At 48.9% G+C, this 23,745-nt stretch overlaps 2 protein-coding genes and 37 non-coding genes across 39 annotated transcripts in view; 36 read left to right on the top strand and 3 right to left on the bottom strand.

The window, feature by feature from the left end:
* LOC130092588 (uncharacterized) overlaps positions 1–23,745 on the top strand; it is a 309,454-nt gene that overhangs the window by 217,747 nt on the left and 67,962 nt on the right. The gene's annotated exons all lie outside the window — the stretch shown is intronic.
* Positions 5,056–6,151, top strand: LOC130092449 (histone-lysine N-methyltransferase 2D-like). The gene is made up of 2 exons (XM_056260305.1): positions 5,056–5,548; positions 5,639–6,151. The coding sequence occupies exons 1-2, from the start codon at positions 5,072–5,074 to the stop codon at positions 6,146–6,148; spliced, it is 987 nt and encodes a 328-aa protein (XP_056116280.1). The 5' UTR covers positions 5,056–5,071; the 3' UTR covers positions 6,149–6,151.
* trnap-agg (transfer RNA proline (anticodon AGG)) lies at positions 9,125–9,196 on the top strand. Its single transcript has one exon. It is a non-coding gene; the product is annotated as a tRNA-Pro (tRNA).
* On the top strand, positions 9,285–9,358 carry trnai-aau (transfer RNA isoleucine (anticodon AAU)). The gene has a single exon. It is a non-coding gene; the product is annotated as a tRNA-Ile (tRNA).
* trnaf-gaa (transfer RNA phenylalanine (anticodon GAA)) lies at positions 9,457–9,529 on the top strand. The gene has a single exon. It is a non-coding gene; the product is annotated as a tRNA-Phe (tRNA).
* On the top strand, positions 9,655–9,726 carry trnaq-uug (transfer RNA glutamine (anticodon UUG)). The gene has a single exon. It is a non-coding gene; the product is annotated as a tRNA-Gln (tRNA).
* On the top strand, positions 9,935–10,006 carry trnaq-cug (transfer RNA glutamine (anticodon CUG)). Its single transcript has one exon. It is a non-coding gene; the product is annotated as a tRNA-Gln (tRNA).
* On the top strand, positions 11,071–11,142 carry trnap-agg (transfer RNA proline (anticodon AGG)). The gene has a single exon. It is a non-coding gene; the product is annotated as a tRNA-Pro (tRNA).
* Positions 11,231–11,304, top strand: trnai-aau (transfer RNA isoleucine (anticodon AAU)). Its single transcript has one exon. It is a non-coding gene; the product is annotated as a tRNA-Ile (tRNA).
* trnaf-gaa (transfer RNA phenylalanine (anticodon GAA)) lies at positions 11,403–11,475 on the top strand. The gene has a single exon. It is a non-coding gene; the product is annotated as a tRNA-Phe (tRNA).
* On the top strand, positions 11,601–11,672 carry trnaq-uug (transfer RNA glutamine (anticodon UUG)). Its single transcript has one exon. It is a non-coding gene; the product is annotated as a tRNA-Gln (tRNA).
* trnaq-cug (transfer RNA glutamine (anticodon CUG)) lies at positions 11,881–11,952 on the top strand. Its single transcript has one exon. It is a non-coding gene; the product is annotated as a tRNA-Gln (tRNA).
* trnaa-agc (transfer RNA alanine (anticodon AGC)) lies at positions 12,244–12,316 on the bottom strand. Its single transcript has one exon. It is a non-coding gene; the product is annotated as a tRNA-Ala (tRNA).
* Positions 13,017–13,088, top strand: trnap-agg (transfer RNA proline (anticodon AGG)). Its single transcript has one exon. It is a non-coding gene; the product is annotated as a tRNA-Pro (tRNA).
* On the top strand, positions 13,349–13,421 carry trnaf-gaa (transfer RNA phenylalanine (anticodon GAA)). The gene has a single exon. It is a non-coding gene; the product is annotated as a tRNA-Phe (tRNA).
* trnaq-uug (transfer RNA glutamine (anticodon UUG)) lies at positions 13,547–13,618 on the top strand. The gene has a single exon. It is a non-coding gene; the product is annotated as a tRNA-Gln (tRNA).
* trnap-agg (transfer RNA proline (anticodon AGG)) lies at positions 15,159–15,230 on the top strand. Its single transcript has one exon. It is a non-coding gene; the product is annotated as a tRNA-Pro (tRNA).
* Positions 15,319–15,392, top strand: trnai-aau (transfer RNA isoleucine (anticodon AAU)). Its single transcript has one exon. It is a non-coding gene; the product is annotated as a tRNA-Ile (tRNA).
* On the top strand, positions 15,491–15,563 carry trnaf-gaa (transfer RNA phenylalanine (anticodon GAA)). Its single transcript has one exon. It is a non-coding gene; the product is annotated as a tRNA-Phe (tRNA).
* Positions 15,689–15,760, top strand: trnaq-uug (transfer RNA glutamine (anticodon UUG)). The gene has a single exon. It is a non-coding gene; the product is annotated as a tRNA-Gln (tRNA).
* On the top strand, positions 15,969–16,040 carry trnaq-cug (transfer RNA glutamine (anticodon CUG)). Its single transcript has one exon. It is a non-coding gene; the product is annotated as a tRNA-Gln (tRNA).
* On the bottom strand, positions 16,332–16,404 carry trnaa-agc (transfer RNA alanine (anticodon AGC)). Its single transcript has one exon. It is a non-coding gene; the product is annotated as a tRNA-Ala (tRNA).
* Positions 17,105–17,176, top strand: trnap-agg (transfer RNA proline (anticodon AGG)). The gene has a single exon. It is a non-coding gene; the product is annotated as a tRNA-Pro (tRNA).
* trnai-aau (transfer RNA isoleucine (anticodon AAU)) lies at positions 17,265–17,338 on the top strand. Its single transcript has one exon. It is a non-coding gene; the product is annotated as a tRNA-Ile (tRNA).
* On the top strand, positions 17,437–17,509 carry trnaf-gaa (transfer RNA phenylalanine (anticodon GAA)). Its single transcript has one exon. It is a non-coding gene; the product is annotated as a tRNA-Phe (tRNA).
* On the top strand, positions 17,635–17,706 carry trnaq-uug (transfer RNA glutamine (anticodon UUG)). Its single transcript has one exon. It is a non-coding gene; the product is annotated as a tRNA-Gln (tRNA).
* On the top strand, positions 17,915–17,986 carry trnaq-cug (transfer RNA glutamine (anticodon CUG)). Its single transcript has one exon. It is a non-coding gene; the product is annotated as a tRNA-Gln (tRNA).
* trnap-agg (transfer RNA proline (anticodon AGG)) lies at positions 19,051–19,122 on the top strand. Its single transcript has one exon. It is a non-coding gene; the product is annotated as a tRNA-Pro (tRNA).
* Positions 19,211–19,284, top strand: trnai-aau (transfer RNA isoleucine (anticodon AAU)). The gene has a single exon. It is a non-coding gene; the product is annotated as a tRNA-Ile (tRNA).
* On the top strand, positions 19,383–19,455 carry trnaf-gaa (transfer RNA phenylalanine (anticodon GAA)). The gene has a single exon. It is a non-coding gene; the product is annotated as a tRNA-Phe (tRNA).
* trnaq-uug (transfer RNA glutamine (anticodon UUG)) lies at positions 19,581–19,652 on the top strand. Its single transcript has one exon. It is a non-coding gene; the product is annotated as a tRNA-Gln (tRNA).
* Positions 19,861–19,932, top strand: trnaq-cug (transfer RNA glutamine (anticodon CUG)). The gene has a single exon. It is a non-coding gene; the product is annotated as a tRNA-Gln (tRNA).
* On the top strand, positions 20,997–21,068 carry trnap-agg (transfer RNA proline (anticodon AGG)). Its single transcript has one exon. It is a non-coding gene; the product is annotated as a tRNA-Pro (tRNA).
* Positions 21,157–21,230, top strand: trnai-aau (transfer RNA isoleucine (anticodon AAU)). Its single transcript has one exon. It is a non-coding gene; the product is annotated as a tRNA-Ile (tRNA).
* Positions 21,329–21,401, top strand: trnaf-gaa (transfer RNA phenylalanine (anticodon GAA)). Its single transcript has one exon. It is a non-coding gene; the product is annotated as a tRNA-Phe (tRNA).
* Positions 21,527–21,598, top strand: trnaq-uug (transfer RNA glutamine (anticodon UUG)). Its single transcript has one exon. It is a non-coding gene; the product is annotated as a tRNA-Gln (tRNA).
* On the top strand, positions 21,807–21,878 carry trnaq-cug (transfer RNA glutamine (anticodon CUG)). Its single transcript has one exon. It is a non-coding gene; the product is annotated as a tRNA-Gln (tRNA).
* trnaa-agc (transfer RNA alanine (anticodon AGC)) lies at positions 22,170–22,242 on the bottom strand. Its single transcript has one exon. It is a non-coding gene; the product is annotated as a tRNA-Ala (tRNA).
* trnap-agg (transfer RNA proline (anticodon AGG)) lies at positions 23,597–23,668 on the top strand. The gene has a single exon. It is a non-coding gene; the product is annotated as a tRNA-Pro (tRNA).

Genomic DNA, 23,745 nt, shown 5'->3' with positions numbered 1-23,745 from the left:
TTTCTTCTGTACATGTGAACCTGCAACTTTACCATGATATACAGTAAAAAACATGTCACTACTGTCAAGATAATTAGCCGACCGCTAATTAAGCTATATCCTCCTTAAACCATTTTGTTGTTGTTGTTGTTAATTTAGTTTTTTTTTTTGTGTCATTCATTACATTATTTTGAGCACAAGAACATTTTTACTAAAACCTTTAAAAAAAAAGTTTAATTCATATATGTTATACTATACTATGTTATACACCAGTATACATATTTATGTTATCTTTTTAAATACTATGTTATACATATTTAAAGACAAGTTTTTTTTTGTTTCAACAAATGATTCTCAACTATGTTATAAAAGAAATACCAAAACGATTTGATATACCATTTTAAGTTTTAGATCTGTTTGATGATCATATTATTATGAATTGTAATAAATGCCTTTATGTTATATTTGGTGTTTCTTAGTAATCTCTGCCACAAAAGCTAAACAAAACAAAACGATTTAAGCATGGCATGATACCAGCAAGATTGTACCAAGAAGTGTTATTTATTTTCTTATTAATAAGTTCATCACACTATTTACAATTTGTACACAAGGCAATTCAAAGTGATTCACAGTTGTATAAAAAAACAATAATGCTTATGCTCATAATAATAATAATCATTAATTATTATAATATTATAATAATTAATTACATAAAAAACAAATGCTGTAGTAAAATACTTTCAGTTGGAATATGACAGCTATGTAACGTTCTGTTTATGCCTGTGTCCTTTCAGATTATGTATGCATACCCGGTTTTACGAAGAACTCTTGAGGGTCGACTCCTAATGGGGCCAACTGAGGAGGCCAATAGGAGGGAGATCGTGTTGGCAGGGAGGGCCAGGTGTAAGGAGGAGGTCCTGGCTGAGGCCACTGCCTTTGTGAGGCAGAATGGAGGGAATCCTGCAGACCAGTTCCTGGTTCTGGCTCACTGCAAGATCCAGTTTGGGAAACACCAGGGTCAGAGGTTTCTGTGGCTGCTGGAGAACTCACTGGGGTATGCCTGCTATCTGGTCAGCAGCATTTTGGGGGAGGAGGAGAGGGACAACCCGCTGTCGGCCAACAAACACCTGTTCCTCAGATACACCTCGCAGATCAGGGAGGTAGGCGAGGCTGTGGAGGTGTATCAGAAAAAACAGGCCATGCTGCAGGAGGCCCAGAGGACAGGAGACTCTGGATGTCTGATGGTGGAGTTTGGGGATTTTAAGGGTAGGTCAATGAAGGAGGTGTATGAGGACCCAAGCAAGGAGGCCCAGGCTCTCATCACCTACCTGAAGAAGGCAAAGGCCAGGCCTAACACCAATATGGCCCTTTTCAAAGCATACGTGCTGAAGAGGCAGGCTCCAGCCCACGTGCCCACCACCACTGTGCCCGCTGCATCTGCCCTCACTGCTGCTGTGCCCACTGCCACTGTGTCTGTTCCTCCTCGACCTACTGCCACTCAGAACAGGCCACTGCTGGCGACCAATGTGAAGGCCCTGTTGGCGCGGGGGAAGCATTTATCTGCTTCACAGCTGGCACAAAAGATTTTGTCTCCAGCCAAAACCTGTAAGTGATTTGCAAGCTTTAAAATCATTACAGTATATATTATGCAGTATATATGTCTAACGAAAATACGTGTTAAACAGCTGCAGGACCACGTGTACCTCCTGCGTCTGAGTCCGCAGCCCGGAGACAGCTCTTTACATGTGGTGAGTATCACTTAACGCATACAAGTGTGTTGGTGACATGTGCTTAGTGTTTTATGTTATTTTACAGACTCTGCTGCTACGGATTTTTTTGAGGAGGAAGATGACGTGGAGATGGCAACTGTAGCCTCGCAAGCTGAGGAACAACTTCCTCAAGGTATGTAAATCTTAAACAATATTTTACAAACAATTACAAATAAAACAAAACAGTATTTTTTAAATGACATATCATATTATTTTATTTCACAACACAGAGGAATGGCACTTCTCAGGTGTCAATCTACATTCACTCTTTGAGTGAACATCCTCAAAGGAAAAAAGAGAATTTAAAGGTGTATGTAAAAGGTTTGATTTCATTTTTTATCGTAATCACTGACTAAAGCTCATTCTTGTCATCTCACACTTCCCCCACTCCCCTTGGAATAAGTGGCTGTTGTAGTGTTTGGTCTGCTTCGCTTCACACTTGGCTGATCCCATCTTTTTTTCTTCTTGTATTTCTTCTAATGGTGCTTGGATGAAAAACAGGATGATTTTCACTGCTTCCTTCCATCTTTTCATCATCATGTCGTCTCTCTACTAATCATACATGCTTTGCAGTAAACCTTGTAATCGCAGTAGCTGTCCAGCAGAGCTGAGAAAGTCATGCAGTGAAAGTCTAAAACAATAAGATAATTTTGTTGTGTTTTTTTACGCTCCAGCCACTGCAGGCTCGAGAGGCCCTGCTCCTGCCCCGGCTCGTGCTACTGCCCCTGCTCCTGCCCCTTATCCTGCTCCTCCAGCATTGTGGACCCCTGGCCAGGTGTCCCAGTCGCCTGCAGAGCTTCCTGTTCACTGGAAAGAGCAACTCCCATCTTTCCAGCAGGACTGGATCAGGAAGACTCTGTTCAGGGCCAACATAAAAACAGGGAAGCCTGAGCTGACGCCACATCCCAACTTCTGGTGGTACCCTCCCCAGCCCCCGACCGTCTTCACCCAGCCCCCTACTTCTCCTGATATCTTCTTCTGCCGCCCTCTGTTCCTCTGGATGCCGCTGAAGATGTGGTCCATTCCACTTGTCTGTGTCCAGCCAGCCTGCAATAACCACAAGCTGACAGCTGCTGGCCTTTATCGCACTGTGCGCAAGGTCCTGGACATAGACGGGTGGTATGACATGGCCACAGAGTATCTGGAGTGCAAAGGGTGCAAGAAGAAGTATCCAGCCTGGTCTGAAGACATCCTGGGACAGCTCGACATGGGACACCGCAGAAAATTCCCCGCCATTCTGACATACAGGTAGAACACATTCATATTTAGAGCAATGCACTGTAATTTGTTGTACTGTATAAAATCAAATACGTTGATTTACTGATATTAACATTGAAATAATAAGATGTGGCACTGAACAGAATTATTTGACTGTCTGTAGGTACTCGTGTGACTACCGTGTAGTCATAATGATGCGGGAGAGGACCCGGGGCAACAGTGTCACACAGCTTCACAAAAAGCTGCAGGAGCAACACACATCAGCGTGGTCACAGCGGACGCTGGAGTACCTCACTGTCTGTGAGCCCTTCACAGACTCCTCCATCGTTGAGCCTCCACTCTTTTCTGCGCCCCCGCCCCTCCCACCCATCCCCAAACCCAAGTGGCTGTTGTCTGTGTATGCCAGGGACGTCCTCTCGCGGCTACCTGAGGTCAAGGCCAAAATAACCTCAGTCTTTGGCTCTGTCCTCAAGATGGACTCCACCAAAAAGGTATAAAAAGTCAAGTTTGAGTAATAACAATTGTTATTATCTTAAATTTTTCTGAAATTTGTTTATTCTACTGTTTTTTTTTTTTACATAGGTCACCAAAAAACTGGCCGGCGCTGCTGCCAACACTGCTGGTTGGTGCACTAATGTAGGCAATGAGCACGGCCAGGTGTTGGTGTCAGTCCTCACAGCGGCAGAGGGGCATGGATTGTGGCCCATGGCGGTGGGTCTCATGAAGAGGTACAGGGAGGCGGGAGTGGCACCACCCGCCGTCATGTATGTGGACAGAGACTGCTGCAGCCCACACGCACACAGACAGTCGCAGGTCAGAGCCATGTTCATAGAGTGGGATGAGCTCCAAGTGCGCCTAGATATTTGGCACTTCATGCGGCGCTTTGCAGCAGGTGTCATCACGGAGGCTCATCAGCTTTACGGCACCTTCATGGCTCGGCTTTCCAGGTGCATCTTTGAGCTGGATCCAGATGATGTCGCTGCTCTACGGTTGGCCAAACAGGGGGAGTTACAGGCCAGAGGAGCTGGTCCAGTCTCAGAGAAGGCTCTGGATAAGCTGATCACCAGGAAGGAGTTGGCACTGCACTGTCGCAAGCGGACCAGAGGAGTGGAGGAGACCACCTGGAGGATCAAGGCGCTCATTGATGAGATGGACAGTGAGAAGGGGAGGGACACTCTGGGTGTACCACTGCTGGACCACGAGCGAATCCAACAGGTCTGGATAGACCAGCAGAGGCACATCGCCTGTATTCAGGACCCAGAGGGCTTCCCTCTGTACCAGAAGACAGACACACTGAAGAAGGGTGGTGTGGAGCTCAGCTGCTATCGCTGTGCTCGTGGCTCCACCTCCTTGGAGTCTTTCCACCTCCATTTAAATCGCTTCATCCCAGGTAGGTTATAACTTTTATAACCTGCAAAAAACTTTAAACTTTTATAACCTATTCTGCCGTACTGAATACATAGATAACATATATTTGACTTTATTTGACCTGTAGGGACCAGTGCCAGTGATGCGCATTTCCAGGCCTATCTCCTGGAAGGCCTGATGCGCTGGAACCAGGACCGGATGGATGAAGCAGTGAGGGGAAAGACTGACCTGAGGACCTACAGTAGCGTTGAGAGGGAGGCAATGGACCGGCTCAGCCGCAAAGTGCTGAAGATGTCCCTGGATGATCGCTACCAGCCTCCAGGGGCTTACACAGGTGAGAATTATTCATGTTAACTCAAACAAAAGATTATACATTATACAGGTGTATGAGTGTAAATTTTTTATATTGTATTTTAAATAATTCAACTATTGTTGGAGTTATTTGTACTTTGTTTAATTTAGGCTTAATTTGACTGTTTGTACGACAGAAATAGCCTTATTTCTTTGTTTTCTTTTGCTAAAGTGAATTTGCTTTATTTTGCATTTATGCTTATTATCTTCTTGTTTATTATTTTAATTTTTTGATCTGTTAAACTGCGTCAAGCCTACAAACGATCAAAGTTTGAAAAGTTTGATTGTTTTTTTTGTTTCAGTTTGTTATGGACAAATAGCCACTATAGCTATAATAATGTGAATGTGCTTTGTATGTGTGTTCTTTTGCAGGGGAGCTGCTGGGTATGGAGTATCTGTACAGTCAGTCTGGGAAATCCCTGACTGTTATGGATAACCCAGAAGAGGAGGATCGGCTGGTGGAGCAGATGACTGATGAGGTGGTGCAGGACGAAGGCTTTGTTGAGGAGGAACCTGAGGACCTCACAGTGCCAGTCCTCTATGACCCCATTGAGCCTGTCCCAGTCCACAGCAGCGGCCCCCAGGCCTTCAACCCCTGTCCCTCTGCACCAGGACCATCCTCACTACAGCCACCCACAGGACTGCAGCGCCCTGCCCAGCCTCCTCTGCAGTCTCCTCCTCTGCACCCTGCTCAGCCTCCTCTGCAGTCTCCTCCTCTGCGCCCTGCTCAGCCTCCTCTGCAGTCTCCTCCTCTGCGCCCTGCTCAGCCTCCTCTGCAGTCTCCTCCACAGCCTTCTGTCCAGCCAAGTGCTGCCTCTGCTCCTGCAACATCAACTGGGTCCAGTGTTGCAGACCAGGCTCCTGTAAGTAAGCTTCTCATTATTAGTTTCTATTTGCTTTTACACTCTGACATTTAACATGCTGTGTATTGTTATTGTAATACTTTCCTGCAGGCTCCTGTTCTTGGACCCGATGGCGTTGCAGGCTGGGATAAGGTGCAGGATCTGGCTGAGTACCTGGTGTCCCTCCGTCAGGCACTCTACCTGGACGAGCAGCAGGTCACAGAGGTCATCCGTCTGTGGACTACTCTTCCTGATGGGGACAAGAGGAAGATCCACTATCAGCCCAGACACCAGCCCAAACTGACCCACGGACGCTTCAAGGCTCCAAAAAACACAGGAGTGACACCGGGTGTGGACAGTGTGAAGAGGTGCCTGATTGGTCATCCTGGGGGGCCAGCTCAGTGGCCCAGCACCAGTCGCTTAGTTGAGGCCATGTGTATCAAACTGTGTGCACTTCACAAGTCCCCAACTAAGAAGGATGGAGTCCGTCTTCCTCGTTGGACTAAGGTGCTCACGGATTACCACCACATCCGAGACCTGGTGCTGAACTGCCAAACTCTGATGGAGGCCACGTCACTTCAGCTGTTTATGCTGAATCAGAGGACTCTCACTCAGTGGTAAGCATGGTTTTACATTGACATTTGAAAGAAAGGGATAGCAGTTATTTATTATGAATACATTTTTTGATTGCAGGTTTAATCGAAGGGAGAACACCCAGGAAGTGACTGTCCTTACCCAGGGCCTTGCTGCAGAAGACCGCATCGCTGTGGCCAGCTCACAGCTTCCTGCTCCGCGGGAAAAGCTGGATGAGGCTCCCTCCACATCAGGGGCCCGGCACGAGTTTGTCCTTCCTCCTAACAGAGCGGGACAGGCTCCTAAGCTACGGCCGGGCAGACGACCTGCCAGTGCTGCAATTGTGAGGCCAATTACCCCAGCAGCTCCTACTCCTCCCCCAGTTCCTGTGCCACTACCCCAGTTCATTTTATTGAACACTGCGCCCACGCTGCTGGCAGCTGGTGCAGGTGGCGCTTCAGCTGCTCCTCTCCTGGCTCCAACTCCAGTGTTTCCTGACGTGCGAGAGGCTCCTGCTCCCACTGCCCCGGTGTCTGTGTCCCGCTTCACTCAGAGGAACAGACGACGCAGGGCAGAAGAGGAGGCCAGTGGAGCCCACAAAAGGAAATATGTCCGTGAAGTGGCATATAACAAATGCTCTAAGTGTGGCAAGCCCAAAACCAAGGAGTTCGGCCACAGCCGCTTCGGCAGTGCCACGTTTTGCCCCAGTGTCTCTGGTGGCAAATCTTTAGAGGAGTGGCTGGTAGAACAGCGCCAGCAGAAAAAACCTGGACAGCCACCTCCATAATAAAAAATCTTTCAACACAGAAAAAAGATTGTTTGTAAATACCTGTAAATAAATATCTATGTGTAATTACAGTTATGTTCTTTTTTCTCTCTCAATCTTTCTGTAATGTCTTGTTTGTTTTATTTATATTACAGAATGTTCTATTCTATTTCTACATTGTTAGTTGTTTATTTTTGTTCATTAATGTCTTGTAGTTTTAGTAAATAAATACTGTTCACACTATTATTCATTGTGCTGCTTTTAATTGCCTTGGGACTGGAATGTGCAAACTGTACATGGGCCCACCCACTCTTTCATAGAGTATACATTGTAAATAACACATATATTGTGTGTATGTCCATATATTTATGCGTGTGTGTGTACTTATTTCAATATTTGTGTGTATTCATTTTAATAAAAAAAATTACATTTCGATATTTGTGTGCATTTGTGTGTATAAAACATTTGAAGTGTCCTAAAATAAATCAGATAAATCACATCAATCAATCCCACACACAAAAAAAACACATATTTGAATAAACATTTGTATTAGTTTTATTAAACCATAAACATGTAATATGTTTTTTTTTTTTAAATAATATACACAATTAATATCAATCAATATAATGATATGTCACATTGATAACCAAATGAAGGCGCATGCGCAGTTGATCACACACTAGTCGTGCAGAACAGGGGTTCGAGCCCAGCCCGCGGAGTGTGACTTGTTTCACATGTAACTAAAACTCTTCCATAACGTACAGGAATATAGCCCGAATATTGTTGCAGGGCAAATTTGTGCGTTTTTTCGCGTTTTCTGCGTCCTTTTCGCTTGCGTGCGGGGCGCAAAGATTGGACCCCTGCTTTTGCGCAGCGAGCGCTCTACCATTTGAGCTAATTCCCCTCGACGATGTGGTGAGAAGGTGTCCATCCCACAGCATGTGTGAAAGTGCTGCAGCGTGGTTTCCAATGCCCACAAAGCAAAGAGACCGTATTTCCTCTGTGTCGGCAACTTTGCACTGGCTACCGTTTAGTTGTACATTTAATTAAACCTTTGTGCTTTAAGCCTTGCAAACGGAAATGTTTGCGGCCAGGCAGCAGCAGGAAGGATGTGTGTGTGTTGGCTCGTTGGTCTAGGGGTATGATTGCTCAGTTGCCTCGTGTGCAAAGAAGACAGCGGGTGTTATGTGAGAGTTTACATCAGCTCAAGTTTGCTGTGGCGCGTGCATGGAATGTTCATGTTTTGTTCCGGGTGGTGGAGGCCTGTGTTCCAGAGAGGTCCTGCTCAAAACTCCTTTTAAAACACCATCGAGCATCTGCAATAGCTTCCGACTTTGATCGAATGTGGATTTTGTTCTCATAAGGAGGGCACCAGTAACTTGTAACCTATCAGGCATCAGGTCAATCGATTTGGCATACGCCCATATGTACTAGCGTTTTTTGTAGGTCAAGTTCCGGTTTGACAGACCCGAAACGGAACTTTAGCTCCGGGTTGGGATTGTGCATATTACTGGCCTGCTCTACTGGGTGAAATTGTATCCCCCAACAACATATATGGCTTAAACAAACAAAGTACACTCTGAGCCTGGCTCTAGGCTTAACCCTGACTTTACCCGCGAGACGCTATGCCAAGCCTGTGCGAAATGTGAGGCTCCGGATGACGGGCGCAATTTAGGCACGGATAAAAACCGCGACCAGCCCCAAGCAGCTCACAGCGGCTGCCAGGCTAGCTCAGTCGGTAGAGCATGAGACTCTTAATCTCAGGGTCGTGGGTTCGAGCCCCACGTTGGGCGTATCTATTAGCGTATCTACTCTGAATCCAGCGATCCGAGTTCAAATCTCGGCGGGACCTGCTTCTGCCAAGTTTGCTGTGGCGCGTGCATGGAATGTTCATGTTTTGTTCCGGGTGGTGGAGGCCTGTGTTCCAGAGTGGTCCTGCTCAAAACTCCTTTTAAAACACCATCGAGCATCTGCAATAGCTTCCGACTTTGATCGAATGTGGATTTTGTTCTCATAAGGAGGGCACCAGTAACTTGTAACCTATCAGGCATCAGGTCAATCGATTTGGCATACGCCCATATGTACTAGCGTTTTTTGTAGGTCAAGTTCTCACAAAGCAAAGAGACCGTATTTCCTCTGTGTCGGCAACTTTGCACTGGCTACCGTTTAGTTGTACATTTAATTAAACCTTTGTGCTTTAAGCCTGGGAAACGGAAATGTTTTCGGCCAGGCAGCAGCAGGAAGGACATGTGTGTGTTGGCTCGTTGGTCTAGGGGTATGATTCTCGCTTAGGGTGCGAGAGGTCCCGGGTTCAAATCCCGGACGAGCCCGTTCTCAGGCTTTGCTTTTAATCTCTTCAAGCTGACTAGGGCAACTAGGATATTCCTGGGAAATTGGGGATAAAAGGAGTCAGAGCGGGGCCGGTTAGCTCAGTTGGTTAGAGCGTGGTGCTAATAACGCCAAGGTCGTGGGTTCGATCCCCGTACTGGCCACACTTTTGCTCTCTGGGACCCTCAGCTCTGCTCACCTCGAAAGTGACGGGCGGTCTCCCAGAAATCCCTGCTGGACAAACCATTTGCCAGTAGACCTGGCCGAAATAGCTCAGTTGGGAGAGCGTTAGACTGAAGATCTAAAGGTCCCTGGTTCGATCCCGGGTTTCGGCAGAGCAACCTGGTTCCTGTGTTTTTGGTCGAGGGTCTCCAGTGAGCAAACGTCATCTCCTGTTAACCTGATTCCACCTAGCCTCATCGCTATCTGCCTCTCAGACGGCCAGAGACCAGCGTGTGGTGGTTCCATGGTGTAATGGTTAGCACTCTGGGCTTTGAGTCCAGCGATCCGAGTTCAAATCTCGGTGGAACCTTTTTAGCTTGTTTTGCGGAAGGGCGGGAAAAAACAGAGCTGATGCGCAACTGCTGATGTGGCGGTGAAACTGGCACTCTAAAAGCCAGTCGAGATCGGGGAAACATGGGCTTAAAAAGAAAAGGCTTCACGTGCTCTTTGCTGTCGCGCTTCTGGGCTGAATGACTAAACACCTCTGCTGCTCGGTGGGAAAAGGCTACCCACGCCAAGGTTCCATGGTGTAATGGTTAGCACTCTGGACTCTGAATCCAGCGATTCGAGTTCAAATCTCGGTGGGACCTGCTTTTGCCAGGAATGTGCGCAGGACCTCGTCCGAAAAAAACTTTTCTGATTCCACCTAGCCTCATCGCTATCTGCCTCTCAGACGACCAGAGACCAGCGTGTGGTGGTTCCATGGTGCAATGGTTAGCACTCTGGGCTTTGAATCCAGCGATCCAAGTTCAAATCTCGGTGGAAACTTTTTAACTTGTTTTGCGGAAGGGCGGGAAAAAACAGAGCTGATGCGCAACTGCTGATGTGGCGGTGAAACTGAACATCCCTTTGAAGTGAGCGTAAAAGGGCAGTACACCGCGTGGAGAATGCAGGCATCGATCCCGCTAGCTCTCGCATGCTAAGCGAGCGCTCTACCATTTGAGCTAATTCCCCTCGACGATGTGGTGAGAAGGTGTCCATCCCACAGCATGTGTGAAAGTGCTGCAGCGTGGTTTCCAATGCCCACAAAGCAAAGAGACCGTATTTCCTCTGTGTCGGCAACTTTGCACTGGCTACCGTTTAGTTGTACATTTAATTAAACCTTTGTGCTTTAAGCCTTGCAAACGGAAATGTTTGCGGCCAGGCAGCAGCAGGAAGGATGTGTGTGTGTTGGCTCGTTGGTCTAGGGGTATGATTGCTCAGTTGCCTCGTGTGCAAAGAAGACAGCGGGTGTTATGTGAGAGTTTACATCAGCTCAAGTTTGCTGTGGCGCGTGCATGGAATGTTCATGTTTTGTTCCGGGTGGTGGAGGCCTGTGTTCCAGAGAGGTCCTGCTCAAAACTCCTTTTAAAACACCATCGAGCATCTGCAATAGCTTCCGACTTTGATCGAATGTGGATTTTGTTCTCATAAGGAGGGCACCAGTAACTTGTAACCTATCAGGCATCAGGTCAATCGATTTGGCATACGCCCATATGTACTAGCGTTTTTTGTAGGTCAAGTTCTCACAAAGCAAAGAGACCGTATTTCCTCTGTGTCGGCAACTTTGCACTGGCTACCGTTTAGTTGTACATTTAATTAAACCTTTGTGCTTTAAGCCTGGGAAACGGAAATGTTTTCGGCCAGGCAGCAGCAGGAAGGACATGTGTGTGTTGGCTCGTTGGTCTAGGGGTATGATTCTCGCTTAGGGTGCGAGAGGTCCCGGGTTCAAATCCCGGACGAGCCCGTTCTCAGGCTTTGCTTTTAATCTCTTCAAGCTGACTAGGGCAACTAGGATATTCCTGGGAAATTGGGGATAAAAGGAGTCAGAGCGGGGCCGGTTAGCTCAGTTGGTTAGAGCGTGGTGCTAATAACGCCAAGGTCGTGGGTTCGATCCCCGTACTGGCCACACTTTTGCTCTCTGGGACCCTCAGCTCTGCTCACCTCGAAAGTGACGGGCGGTCTCCCAGAAATCCCTGCTGGACAAACCATTTGCCAGTAGACCTGGCCGAAATAGCTCAGTTGGGAGAGCGTTAGACTGAAGATCTAAAGGTCCCTGGTTCGATCCCGGGTTTCGGCAGAGCAACCTGGTTCCTGTGTTTTTGGTCGAGGGTCTCCAGTGAGCAAACGTCATCTCCTGTTAACCTGATTCCACCTAGCCTCATCGCTATCTGCCTCTCAGACGGCCAGAGACCAGCGTGTGGTGGTTCCATGGTGTAATGGTTAGCACTCTGGGCTTTGAGTCCAGCGATCCGAGTTCAAATCTCGGTGGAACCTTTTTAGCTTGTTTTGCGGAAGGGCGGGAAAAAACAGAGCTGATGCGCAACTGCTGATGTGGCGGTGAAACTGGCACTCTAAAAGCCAGTCGAGATCGGGGAAACATGGGCTTAAAAAGAAAAGGCTTCACGTGCTCTTTGCTGTCGCGCTTCTGGGCTGAATGACTAAACACCTCTGCTGCTCGGTGGGAAAAGGCTACCCACGCCAAGGTTCCATGGTGTAATGGTTAGCACTCTGGACTCTGAATCCAGCGATCCGAGTTCAAATCTCGGTGGGACCTGCTTTTGCCAGGAATGTGCGCAGGACCTCGTCCGAAAAAAACTTTTCTGATTCCACCTAGCCTCATCGCTATCTGCCTCTCAGACGACCAGAGACCAGCATGTGGTGGTTCCATGGTGCAATGGTTAGCACTCTGGGCTTTGAATCCAGCGATCCAAGTTCAAATCTCGGTGGAAACTTTTTAACTTGTTTTGGGGAAGGGCGGGAAAAAACAGAGCTGATGCGCAACTGCTGATGTGGCGGTGAAACTGAACATCCCTTTGAAGTGAGCGTAAAAGGGCAGTACACCGCGTGGAGAATGCGGGCATCGATCCCGCTACCTCTCGCATGCTAAGCGAGCGCTCTACCATTTGAGCTAATTCCCCTCGACGATGTGGTGAGAAGGTGTCCATCCCACAGCATGTGTGAAAGTGCTGCAGCGTGGTTTCCAATTCCCAAAAAGCAAAGAGACCGTATTTCCTCTGTGTCGGCAACTTTGCACTGGCTACCGTTTAGTTGTACATTTAATTAAACCTTTGTGCTTTAAGCCTTGCAAACGGAAATGTTTGCGGCCAGGCAGCAGCAGGAAGGATGTGTGTGTGTTGGCTCGTTGGTCTAGGGGTATGATTGCTCAGTTGCCTCGTGTGCAAAGAAGACAGCGGGTGTTATGTGAGAGTTTACATCAGCTCAAGTTTGCTGTGGCGCGTGCATGGAATGTTCATGTTTTGTTCCGGGTGGTGGAGGCCTGTGTTCCAGAGTGGTCCTGCTCAAAACTCCTTTTAAAACACCATCGAGCATCTGCAATAGCTTCCGAATATGATCGAATGTGGATTTTGTTCTCATAAGGAGGGCACCAGTAACTTGTAACCTATCAGGCATCAGGTCAATCGATTTGGCATACGCCCATATGTACTAGCGTTTTTTGTAGGTCAAGTTCTCACAAAGCAAAGAGACCGTATTTCCTCTGTGTCGGCAACTTTGCACTGGCTACCGTTTAGTTGTACATTTAATTAAACCTTTGTGCTTTAAGCCTGGCAAACGGAAATGTTTTCGGCCAGGCAGCAGCAGGAAGGACATGTGTGTGTTGGCTCGTTGGTCTAGGGGTATGATTCTCGCTTAGGGTGCGAGAGGTCCCGGGTTCAAATCCCGGACGAGCCCGTTCTCAGGCTTTGCTTTTAATCTCTTCAAGCTGACTAGGGCAACTAGGATATTCCTGGGAAATTGGGGATAAAAGGAGTCAGAGCGGGGCCGGTTAGCTCAGTTGGTTAGAGCGTGGTGCTAATAACGCCAAGGTCGTGGTTTCGATCCCCGTCCTGGCCACACTTTTGCTCTCTGGGACCCTCAGCTCTGCTCACCTCGAAAGTGACGGGCGGTCTCCCAGAAATCCCTGCTGGACAAACCATTTGCCGGTAGACCTGGCCGAAATAGCTCAGTTGGGAGAGCGTTAGACTGAAGATCTAAAGGTCCCTGGTTCGATCCCGGGTTTCGGCAGAGCAACCTGGTTCCTGTGTTTTTGGTCGAGGGTCTCCAGTGAGCAAACGTCATCTCCTGTTAACCTGATTCCACCTAGCCTCATCACTATCTGCCTCTCAGACGGCCAGAGACCAGCGTGTGGTGGTTCCATGGTGTAATGGTTAGCACTCTGGGCTTTGAATCCAGCGATCCGAGTTCAAATCTCGGTGGAACCTTTTTAGCTTGTTTTGCGGAAGGGCGGGAAAAAACAGAGCTGATGCGCAACTGCTGATGTGGCGGTGAAACTGAACATCCCTTTGAAGTGAGCGTAAAAGGGCAGTACACCACGTGGAGAATGCGGCCATCGATCCCGCTACCTATCGCATGCTAAGCGAGCGCTCTACCATTTGAGCTAATTCCCCTCGACGATGTGGTGAGAAGGTGTCCATCCCACAGCATGTGTGAAAGTGCTGCAGCGTGGTTTCCAATGCCCACAAAGCAAAGAGACCGTATTTCCTCTGTGTCTGCAACTTTGCACTGGCTACCGTTTAGTTGTACATTTAATTAAACCTTTGTGCTTTAAGCCTTGCAAACGGAAATGTTTGCGGCCAGGCAGCAGCAGGAAGGATGTGTGTGTGTTGGCTCGTTGGTCTAGGGGTATGATTGCTCAGTTGCCTCGTGTGCAAAGAAGACAGCGGGTGTTATGTGAGAGTTTACATCAGCTCAAGTTTGCTGTGGCGCGTGCATGGAATGTTCATGTTTTGTTCCGGGTGGTGGAGGCCTGTGTTCCAGAGAGGTCCTGCTCAAAACTCCTTTTAAAACACCATCGAGCATCTGCAATAGCTTCCGACTTTGATCGAATGTGGATTTTGTTCTCATAAGGAGGGCACCAGTAACTTGTAACCTATCAGGCATCAGGTCAATCGATTTGGCATACGCCCATATGTACTAGCGTTTTTTGTAGGTCAAGTTCCGGTTTGACAGACCCGAAACGGAACTTTAGCTCCGGGTTGTGATTGTGCATATTACTGGCCTGCTCTACTGGGTGAAATTGTATCCCCCAACAACATATATGGCTTAAACAAACAAAGTACACTCTGAGCCTGGCTCTAGGCTTAACCCTGACTTTACCCGCGAGACGCTATGCCAAGCCTGTGCGAAATGTGAGGCTCCGGATGACGGGCGCAATTTAGGCACGGATAAAAACCGCGACCAGCCCCAAGCAGCTCGCAGCGGCTGCCCGGCTAGCTCAGTTGGTAGAGCATGAGACTCTTAATCTCAGGGTCGAGGGTTCGAGCCCCACGTTGGGCGTATCTATTAGCGTATCTACTCTGAATCCAGCGATCCGAGTTCAAATCTCGGCGGGACCTGCTTCTGCCAAGTTTGCTGTGGCGCGTGCATGGAATGTTCATGTTTTGTTCCGGGTGGTGGAGGCCTGTGTTCCAGAGTGGTCCTGCTCAAAACTCCTTTTAAAACACCATCGAGCATCTGCAATAGCTTCCGACTTTGATCGAATGTGGATTTTGTTCTCATAAGGAGGGCACCAGTAACTTGTAACCTATCAGGCATCAGGTCAATCGATTTGGCATACGCCCATATGTACTAGCGTTTTTTGTAGGTCAAGTTCTCACAAAGCAAAGAGACCGTATTTCCTCTGTGTCGGCAACTTTGCACTGGCTACCGTTTAGTTGTACATTTAATTAAACCTTTGTGCTTTAAGCCTGGCAAACGGAAATGTTTTCGGCCAGGCAGCAGCAGGAAGGACATGTGTGTGTTGGCTCGTTGGTCTAGGGGTATGATTCTCGCTTAGGGTGCGAGAGGTCCCGGGTTCAAATCCCGGACGAGCCCGTTCTCAGGCTTTGCTTTTAATCTCTTCAAGCTGACTAGGGCAACTAGGATATTCCTGGGAAATTGGGGATAAAAGGAGTCAGAGCGGGGCCGGTTAGCTCAGTTGGTTAGAGCGTGGTGCTAATAACGCCAAGGTCGTGGGTTCGATCCCCGTACTGGCCACACTTTTGCTCTCTGGGACCCTCAGCTCTGCTCACCTCGAAAGTGACGGGCGGTCTCCCAGAAATCCCTGCTGGACAAACCATTTGCCGGTAGACCTGGCCGAAATAGCTCAGTTGGGAGAGCGTTAGACTGAAGATCTAAAGGTCCCTGGTTCGATCCCGGGTTTCGGCAGAGCAACCTGGTTCCTGTGTTTTTGGTCGAGGGTCTCCAGTGAGCAAACGTCATCTCCTGTTAACCTGATTCCACCTAGCCTCATCACTATCTGCCTCTCAGACGGCCAGAGACCAGCGTGTGGTGGTTCCATGGTGTAATGGTTAGCACTCTGGGCTTTGAATCCAGCGATCCGAGTTCAAATCTCGGTGGAACCTTTTAAGCTTGTTTTGCGGAAGGGCGGGAAAAAACAGAGCTGATGCGCAACTGCTGATGTGGCGGTGAAACTGGCACTCTAAAAGCCAGTCGAGATCGGGGAAACATGGGCTTAAAAAGAAAAGGCTTCACGTGCTCTTTGCTGTCGCGCTTCTGGGCTGAATGACTAAACACCTCTGCTGCTCGGTGGGAAAAGGCTACCCACGCCAAGGTTCCATGGTGTAATGGTTAGCACTCTGGACTCTGAATCCAGCGATCCGAGTTCAAATCTCGGTGGGACCTGCTTTTGCCAGGAATGTGCGCAGGACCTCGTCCGAAAAAAACTTTTCTGATTCCACCTAGCCTCATCGCTATCTGCCTCTCAGACGACCAGAGACCAGCATGTGGTGGTTCCATGGTGCAATGGTTAGCACTCTGGGCTTTGAATCCAGCGATCCAAGTTCAAATCTCGGTGGAAACTTTTTAACTTGTTTTGGGGAAGGGCGGGAAAAAACAGAGCTGATGCGCAACTGCTGATGTGGCGGTGAAACTGAACATCCCTTTGAAGTGAGCGTAAAAGGGCAGTACACCGCGTGGAGAATGCGGGCATCGATCCCGCTACCTCTCGCATGCTAAGCGAGCGCTCTACCATTTGAGCTAATTCCCCTCGACGATGTGGTGAGAAGGTGTCCATCCCACAGCATGTGTGAAAGTGCTGCAGCGTGGTTTCCAATGCCCAAAAAGCAAAGAGACCGTATTTCCTCTGTGTCGGCAACTTTGCACTGGCTACCGTTTAGTTGTACATTTAATTAAACCTTTGTGCTTTAAGCCTTGCAAACGGAAATGTTTGCGGCCAGGCAGCAGCAGGAAGGATGTGTGTGTGTTGGCTCGTTGGTCTAGGGGTATGATTGCTCAGTTGCCTCGTGTGCAAAGAAGACAGCGGGTGTTATGTGAGAGTTTACATCAGCTCAAGTTTGCTGTGGCGCGTGCATGGAATGTTCATGTTTTGTTCCGGGTGGTGGAGGCCTGTGTTCCAGAGTGGTCCTGCTCAAAACTCCTTTTAAAACACCATCGAGCATCTGCAATAGCTTCCGACTTTGATCGAATGTGGATTTTGTTCTCATAAGGAGGGCACCAGTAACTTGTAACCTATCAGGCATCAGGTCAATCGATTTGGCATACGCCCATATGTACTAGCGTTTTTTGTAGGTCAAGTTCTCACAAAGCAAAGAGACCGTATTTCTTCTGTGTCGGCAACTTTGCACTGGCTACCGTTTAGTTGTACATTTAATTAAACCTTTGTGCTTTAAGCCTGGAAAACGGAAATGTTTTCGGCCAGGCAGCAGCAGGAAGGACATGTGTGTGTTGGCTCGTTGGTCTAGGGGTATGATTCTCGCTTAGGGTGCGAGAGGTCCCGGGTTCAAATCCCGGACGAGCCCGTTCTCAGGCTTTGCTTTTAATCTCTTCAAGCTGACTAGGGCAACTAGGATATTCCTGGGAAATTGGGGATAAAAGGAGTCAGATCGGGGCCGGTTAGCTCAGTTGGTTAGAGCGTGGTGCTAATAACGCCAAGGTCGTGGGTTCGATCCCCGTACTGGCCACACTTTTGCTCTCTGGGACCCTCAGCTCTGCTCACCTCGAAAGTGACGGGCGGTCTCCCAGAAATCCCTGCTGGACAAACCATTTGCCAGTAGACCTGGCCGAAATAGCTCAGTTGGGAGAGCGTTAGACTGAAGATCTAAAGGTCCCTGGTTCCATCCCGGGTTTCGGCAGAGCAACCTGGTTCCTGTGTTTTTGGTCGAGGGTCTCCAGTGAGCAAACGTCATCTCCTGTTAACCTGATTCCACCTAGCCTCATCACTATCTGCCTCTCAGACGGCCAGAGACCAGCGTGTGGTGGTTCCATGGTGTAATGGTTAGCACTCTGGGCTTTGAATCCAGCGATCCGAGTTCAAATCTCGGTGGAACCTTTTTAGCTTGTTTTGCGGAAGGGCGGGAAAAAACAGAGCTGATGCGCAACTGCTGATGTGGCGGTGAAACTGGCACTCTAAAAGCCAGTCGAGATCGGGGAAACATGGGCTTAAAAAGAAAAGGCTTCACGTGCTCTTTGCTGTCGCGCTTCTGGGCTGAATGACTAAACACCTCTGCTGCTCGGTGGGAAAAGGCTACCCACGCCAAGGTTCCATGGTGTAATGGTTAGCACTCTGGACTCTGAATCCAGCGATTCGAGTTCAAATCTCGGTGGGACCTGCTTTTGCCAGGAATGTGCGCAGGACCTCGTCCGAAAAAAACTTTTCTGATTCCACCTAGCCTCATCGCTATCTGCCTCTCAGACGACCAGAGACCAGCGTGTGGTGGTTCCATGGTGCAATGGTTAGCACTCTGGGCTTTGAATCCAGCGATCCAAGTTCAAATCTCGGTGGAAACTTTTTAACTTGTTTTGCGGAAGGGCGGGAAAAAACAGAGCTGATGCGCAACTGCTGATGTGGCGGTGAAACTGAACATCCCTTTGAAGTGAGCGTAAAAGGGCAGTACACCGCGTGGAGAATGCAGGCATCGATCCCGCTAGCTCTCGCATGCTAAGCGAGCGCTCTACCATTTGAGCTAATTCCCCTCGACGATGTGGTGAGAAGGTGTCCATCCCACAGCATGTGTGAAAGTGCTGCAGCGTGGTTTCCAATGCCCACAAAGCAAAGAGACCGTATTTCCTCTGTGTCGGCAACTTTGCACTGGCTACCGTTTAGTTGTACATTTAATTAAACCTTTGTGCTTTAAGCCTTGCAAACGGAAATGTTTGCGGCCAGGCAGCAGCAGGAAGGATGTGTGTGTGTTGGCTCGTTGGTCTAGGGGTATGATTGCTCAGTTGCCTCGTGTGCAAAGAAGACAGCGGGTGTTATGTGAGAGTTTACATCAGCTCAAGTTTGCTGTGGCGCGTGCATGGAATGTTCATGTTTTGTTCCGGGTGGTGGAGGCCTGTGTTCCAGAGAGGTCCTGCTCAAAACTCCTTTTAAAACACCATCGAGCATCTGCAATAGCTTCCGACTTTGATCGAATGTGGATTTTGTTCTCATAAGGAGGGCACCAGTAACTTGTAACCTATCAGGCATCAGGTCAATCGATTTGGCATACGCCCATATGTACTAGCGTTTTTTGTAGGTCAAGTTCTCACAAAGCAAAGAGACCGTATTTCCTCTGTGTCGGCAACTTTGCACTGGCTACCGTTTAGTTGTACATTTAATTAAACCTTTGTGCTTTAAGCCTGGGAAACGGAAATGTTTTCGGCCAGGCAGCAGCAGGAAGGACATGTGTGTGTTGGCTCGTTGGTCTAGGGGTATGATTCTCGCTTAGGGTGCGAGAGGTCCCGGGTTCAAATCCCGGACGAGCCCGTTCTCAGGCTTTGCTTTTAATCTCTTCAAGCTGACTAGGGCAACTAGGATATTCCTGGGAAATTGGGGATAAAAGGAGTCAGAGCGGGGCCGGTTAGCTCAGTTGGTTAGAGCGTGGTGCTAATAACGCCAAGGTCGTGGGTTCGATCCCCGTACTGGCCACACTTTTGCTCTCTGGGACCCTCAGCTCTGCTCACCTCGAAAGTGACGGGCGGTCTCCCAGAAATCCCTGCTGGACAAACCATTTGCCAGTAGACCTGGCCGAAATAGCTCAGTTGGGAGAGCGTTAGACTGAAGATCTAAAGGTCCCTGGTTCGATCCCGGGTTTCGGCAGAGCAACCTGGTTCCTGTGTTTTTGGTCGAGGGTCTCCAGTGAGCAAACGTCATCTCCTGTTAACCTGATTCCACCTAGCCTCATCGCTATCTGCCTCTCAGACGGCCAGAGACCAGCGTGTGGTGGTTCCATGGTGTAATGGTTAGCACTCTGGGCTTTGAGTCCAGCGATCCGAGTTCAAATCTCGGTGGAACCTTTTTAGCTTGTTTTGCGGAAGGGCGGGAAAAAACAGAGCTGATGCGCAACTGCTGATGTGGCGGTGAAACTGGCACTCTAAAAGCCAGTCGAGATCGGGGAAACATGGGCTTAAAAAGAAAAGGCTTCACGTGCTCTTTGCTGTCGCGCTTCTGGGCTGAATGACTAAACACCTCTGCTGCTCGGTGGGAAAAGGCTACCCACGCCAAGGTTCCATGGTGTAATGGTTAGCACTCTGGACTCTGAATCCAGCGATTCGAGTTCAAATCTCGGTGGGACCTGCTTTTGCCAGGAATGTGCGCAGGACCTCGTCCGAAAAAAACTTTTCTGATTCCACCTAGCCTCATCGCTATCTGCCTCTCAGACGACCAGAGACCAGCGTGTGGTGGTTCCATGGTGCAATGGTTAGCACTCTGGGCTTTGAATCCAGCGATCCAAGTTCAAATCTCGGTGGAAACTTTTTAACTTGTTTTGCGGAAGGGCGGGAAAAAACAGAGCTGATGCGCAACTGCTGATGTGGCGGTGAAACTGAACATCCCTTTGAAGTGAGCGTAAAAGGGCAGTACACCGCGTGGAGAATGCAGGCATCGATCCCGCTAGCTCTCGCATGCTAAGCGAGCGCTCTACCATTTGAGCTAATTCCCCTCGACGATGTGGTGAGAAGGTGTCCATCCCACAGCATGTGTGAAAGTGCTGCAGCGTGGTTTCCAATGCCCACAAAGCAAAGAGACCGTATTTCCTCTGTGTCGGCAACTTTGCACTGGCTACCGTTTAGTTGTACATTTAATTAAACCTTTGTGCTTTAAGCCTTGCAAACGGAAATGTTTGCGGCCAGGCAGCAGCAGGAAGGATGTGTGTGTGTTGGCTCGTTGGTCTAGGGGTATGATTGCTCAGTTGCCTCGTGTGCAAAGAAGACAGCGGGTGTTATGTGAGAGTTTACATCAGCTCAAGTTTGCTGTGGCGCGTGCATGGAATGTTCATGTTTTGTTCCGGGTGGTGGAGGCCTGTGTTCCAGAGAGGTCCTGCTCAAAACTCCTTTTAAAACACCATCGAGCATCTGCAATAGCTTCCGACTTTGATCGAATGTGGATTTTGTTCTCATAAGGAGGGCACCAGTAACTTGTAACCTATCAGGCATCAGGTCAATCGATTTGGCATACGCCCATATGTACTAGCGTTTTTTGTAGGTCAAGTTCTCACAAAGCAAAGAGACCGTATTTCCTCTGTGTCGGCAACTTTGCACTGGCTACCGTTTAGTTGTACATTTAATTAAACCTTTGTGCTTTAAGCCTGGGAAACGGAAATGTTTTCGGCCAGGCAGCAGCAGGAAGGACATGTGTGTGTTGGCTCGTTGGTCTAGGGGTATGATTCTCGCTTAGGGTGCGAGAGGTCCCGGGTTCAAATCCCGGACGAGCCCGTTCTCAGGCTTTGCTTTTAATCTCTTCAAGCTGACTAGGGCAACTAGGATATTCCTGGGAAATTGGGGATAAAAGGAGTCAGAGCGGGGCCGGTTAGCTCAGTTGGTTAGAGCGTGGTGCTAATAACGCCAAGGTCGTGGGTTCGATCCCCGTACTGGCCACACTTTTGCTCTCTGGGACCCTCAGCTCTGCTCACCTCGAAAGTGACGGGCGGTCTCCCAGAAATCCCTGCTGGACAAACCATTTGCCAGTAGACCTGGCCGAAATAGCTCAGTTGGGAGAGCGTTAGACTGAAGATCTAAAGGTCCCTGGTTCGATCCCGGGTTTCGGCAGAGCAACCTGGTTCCTGTGTTTTTGGTCGAGGGTCTCCAGTGAGCAAACGTCATCTCCTGTTAACCTGATTCCACCTAGCCTCATCGCTATCTGCCTCTCAGACGGCCAGAGACCAGCGTGTGGTGGTTCCATGGTGTAATGGTTAGCACTCTGGGCTTTGAGTCCAGCGATCCGAGTTCAAATCTCGGTGGAACCTTTTTAGCTTGTTTTGCGGAAGGGCGGGAAAAAACAGAGCTGATGCGCAACTGCTGATGTGGCGGTGAAACTGGCACTCTAAAAGCCAGTCGAGATCGGGGAAACATGGGCTTAAAAAGAAAAGGCTTCACGTGCTCTTTGCTGTCGCGCTTCTGGGCTGAATGACTAAACACCTCTGCTGCTCGGTGGGAAAAGGCTACCCACGCCAAGGTTCCATGGTGTAATGGTTAGCACTCTGGACTCTGAATCCAGCGATCCGAGTTCAAATCTCGGTGGGACCTGCTTTTGCCAGGAATGTGCGCAGGACCTCGTCCGAAAAAAACTTTTCTGATTCCACCTAGCCTCATCGCTATCTGCCTCTCAGACGACCAGAGACCAGCATGTGGTGGTTCCATGGTGCAATGGTTAGCACTCTGGGCTTTGAATCCAGCGATCCAAGTTCAAATCTCGGTGGAAACTTTTTAACTTGTTTTGGGGAAGGGCGGGAAAAAACAGAGCTGATGCGCAACTGCTGATGTGGCGGTGAAACTGAACATCCCTTTGAAGTGAGCGTAAAAGGGCAGTACACCGCGTGGAGAATGCGGGCATCGATCCCGCTACCTCTCGCATGCTAAGCGAGCGCTCTACCATTTGAGCTAATTCCCCTCGACGATGTGGTGAGAAGGTGTCCATCCCACAGCATGTGTGAAAGTGCTGCAGCGTGGTTTCCAATTCCCAAAAAGCAAAGAGACCGTATTTCCTCTGTGTCGGCAACTTTGCACTGGCTACCGTTTAGTTGTACATTTAATTAAACCTTTGTGCTTTAAGCCTTGCAAACGGAAATGTTTGCGGCCAGGCAGCAGCAGGAAGGATGTGTGTGTGTTGGCTCGTTGGTCTAGGGGTATGATTGCTCAGTTGCCTCGTGTGCAAAGAAGACAGCGGGTGTTATGTGAGAGTTTACATCAGCTCAAGTTTGCTGTGGCGCGTGCATGGAATGTTCATGTTTTGTTCCGGGTGGTGGAGGCCTGTGTTCCAGAGTGGTCCTGCTCAAAACTCCTTTTAAAACACCATCGAGCATCTGCAATAGCTTCCGACTTTGATCGAATGTGGATTTTGTTCTCATAAGGAGGGCACCAGTAACTTGTAACCTATCAGGCATCAGGTCAATCGATTTGGCATACGCCCATATGTACTAGCGTTTTTTGTAGGTCAAGTTCCGGTTTGACAGACCCGAAACGGAACTTTAGCTCCGGGTTGTGATTGTGCATATTACTGGCCTGCTCTACCGGGTGAAATTGTATCCCCCAACAACATATATGGCTTAAACAAAAAAAGTACACTCTGAGCCTGGCTCTAGGCTTAACCCTGACTTTACCCGCGAGACGCTATGCCAAGCCTGTGCGAAATGTGAGGCTCCGGATGACGGGCGTAATTTAGGCACGGATAAAAACCGCGACCAGCCCCAAGCAGCTCACAGCGGCTGCCCGGCTAGCTCAGTCGGTAGAGCATGAGACTCTTAATCTCAGGGTCGTGGGTTTGAGCCCCACGTTGGGCGTATCCATTAGCGTATCTACTCTGAATCCAGCGATCCGAGTTCAAATCTCGGCGGGACCTGCTTCTGCCAAGTTTGCTGTGGCGCGTGCATGGAATGTTCATGTTTTGTTCCGGGTGGTGGAGGCCTGTGTTCCAGAGTGGTCCTGCTCAAAACTCCTTTTAAAACACCATCGAGCATCTGCAATAGCTTCCGACTTTGATCGAATGTGGATTTTGTTCTCATAAGGAGGGCACCAGTAACTTGTAACCTATCAGGCATCAGGTCAATCGATTTGGCATACGCCCATATGTACTAGCGTTTTTTGTAGGTCAAGTTCTCACAAAGCAAAGAGACCGTATTTCCTCTGTGTCGGCAACTTTGCACTGGCTACCGTTTAGTTGTACATTTAATTAAACCTTTGTGCTTTAAGCCTGGCAAACGGAAATGTTTTCGGCCAGGCAGCAGCAGGAAGGACATGTGTGTGTTGGCTCGTTGGTCTAGGGGTATGATTCTCGCTTAGGGTGCGAGAGGTCCCGGGTTCAAATCCCGGACGAGCCCGTTCTCAGGCTTTGCTTTTAATCTCTTCAAGCTGACTAGGGCAACTAGGATATTCCTGGGAAATTGGGGATAAAAGG

This window comes from Rhinichthys klamathensis, unplaced genomic scaffold, assembly GCF_029890125.1.
Source record: "Rhinichthys klamathensis goyatoka isolate OS25496 unplaced genomic scaffold, OSU_Roscu_1.1 h1tg000176l_1, whole genome shotgun sequence".
NCBI lineage: Eukaryota > Metazoa > Chordata > Actinopteri > Cypriniformes > Leuciscidae > Rhinichthys > Rhinichthys klamathensis.
Note: the sequence above shows the minus strand (reverse complement) of the source record. Positions and strands in the feature narration are given on the sequence as shown.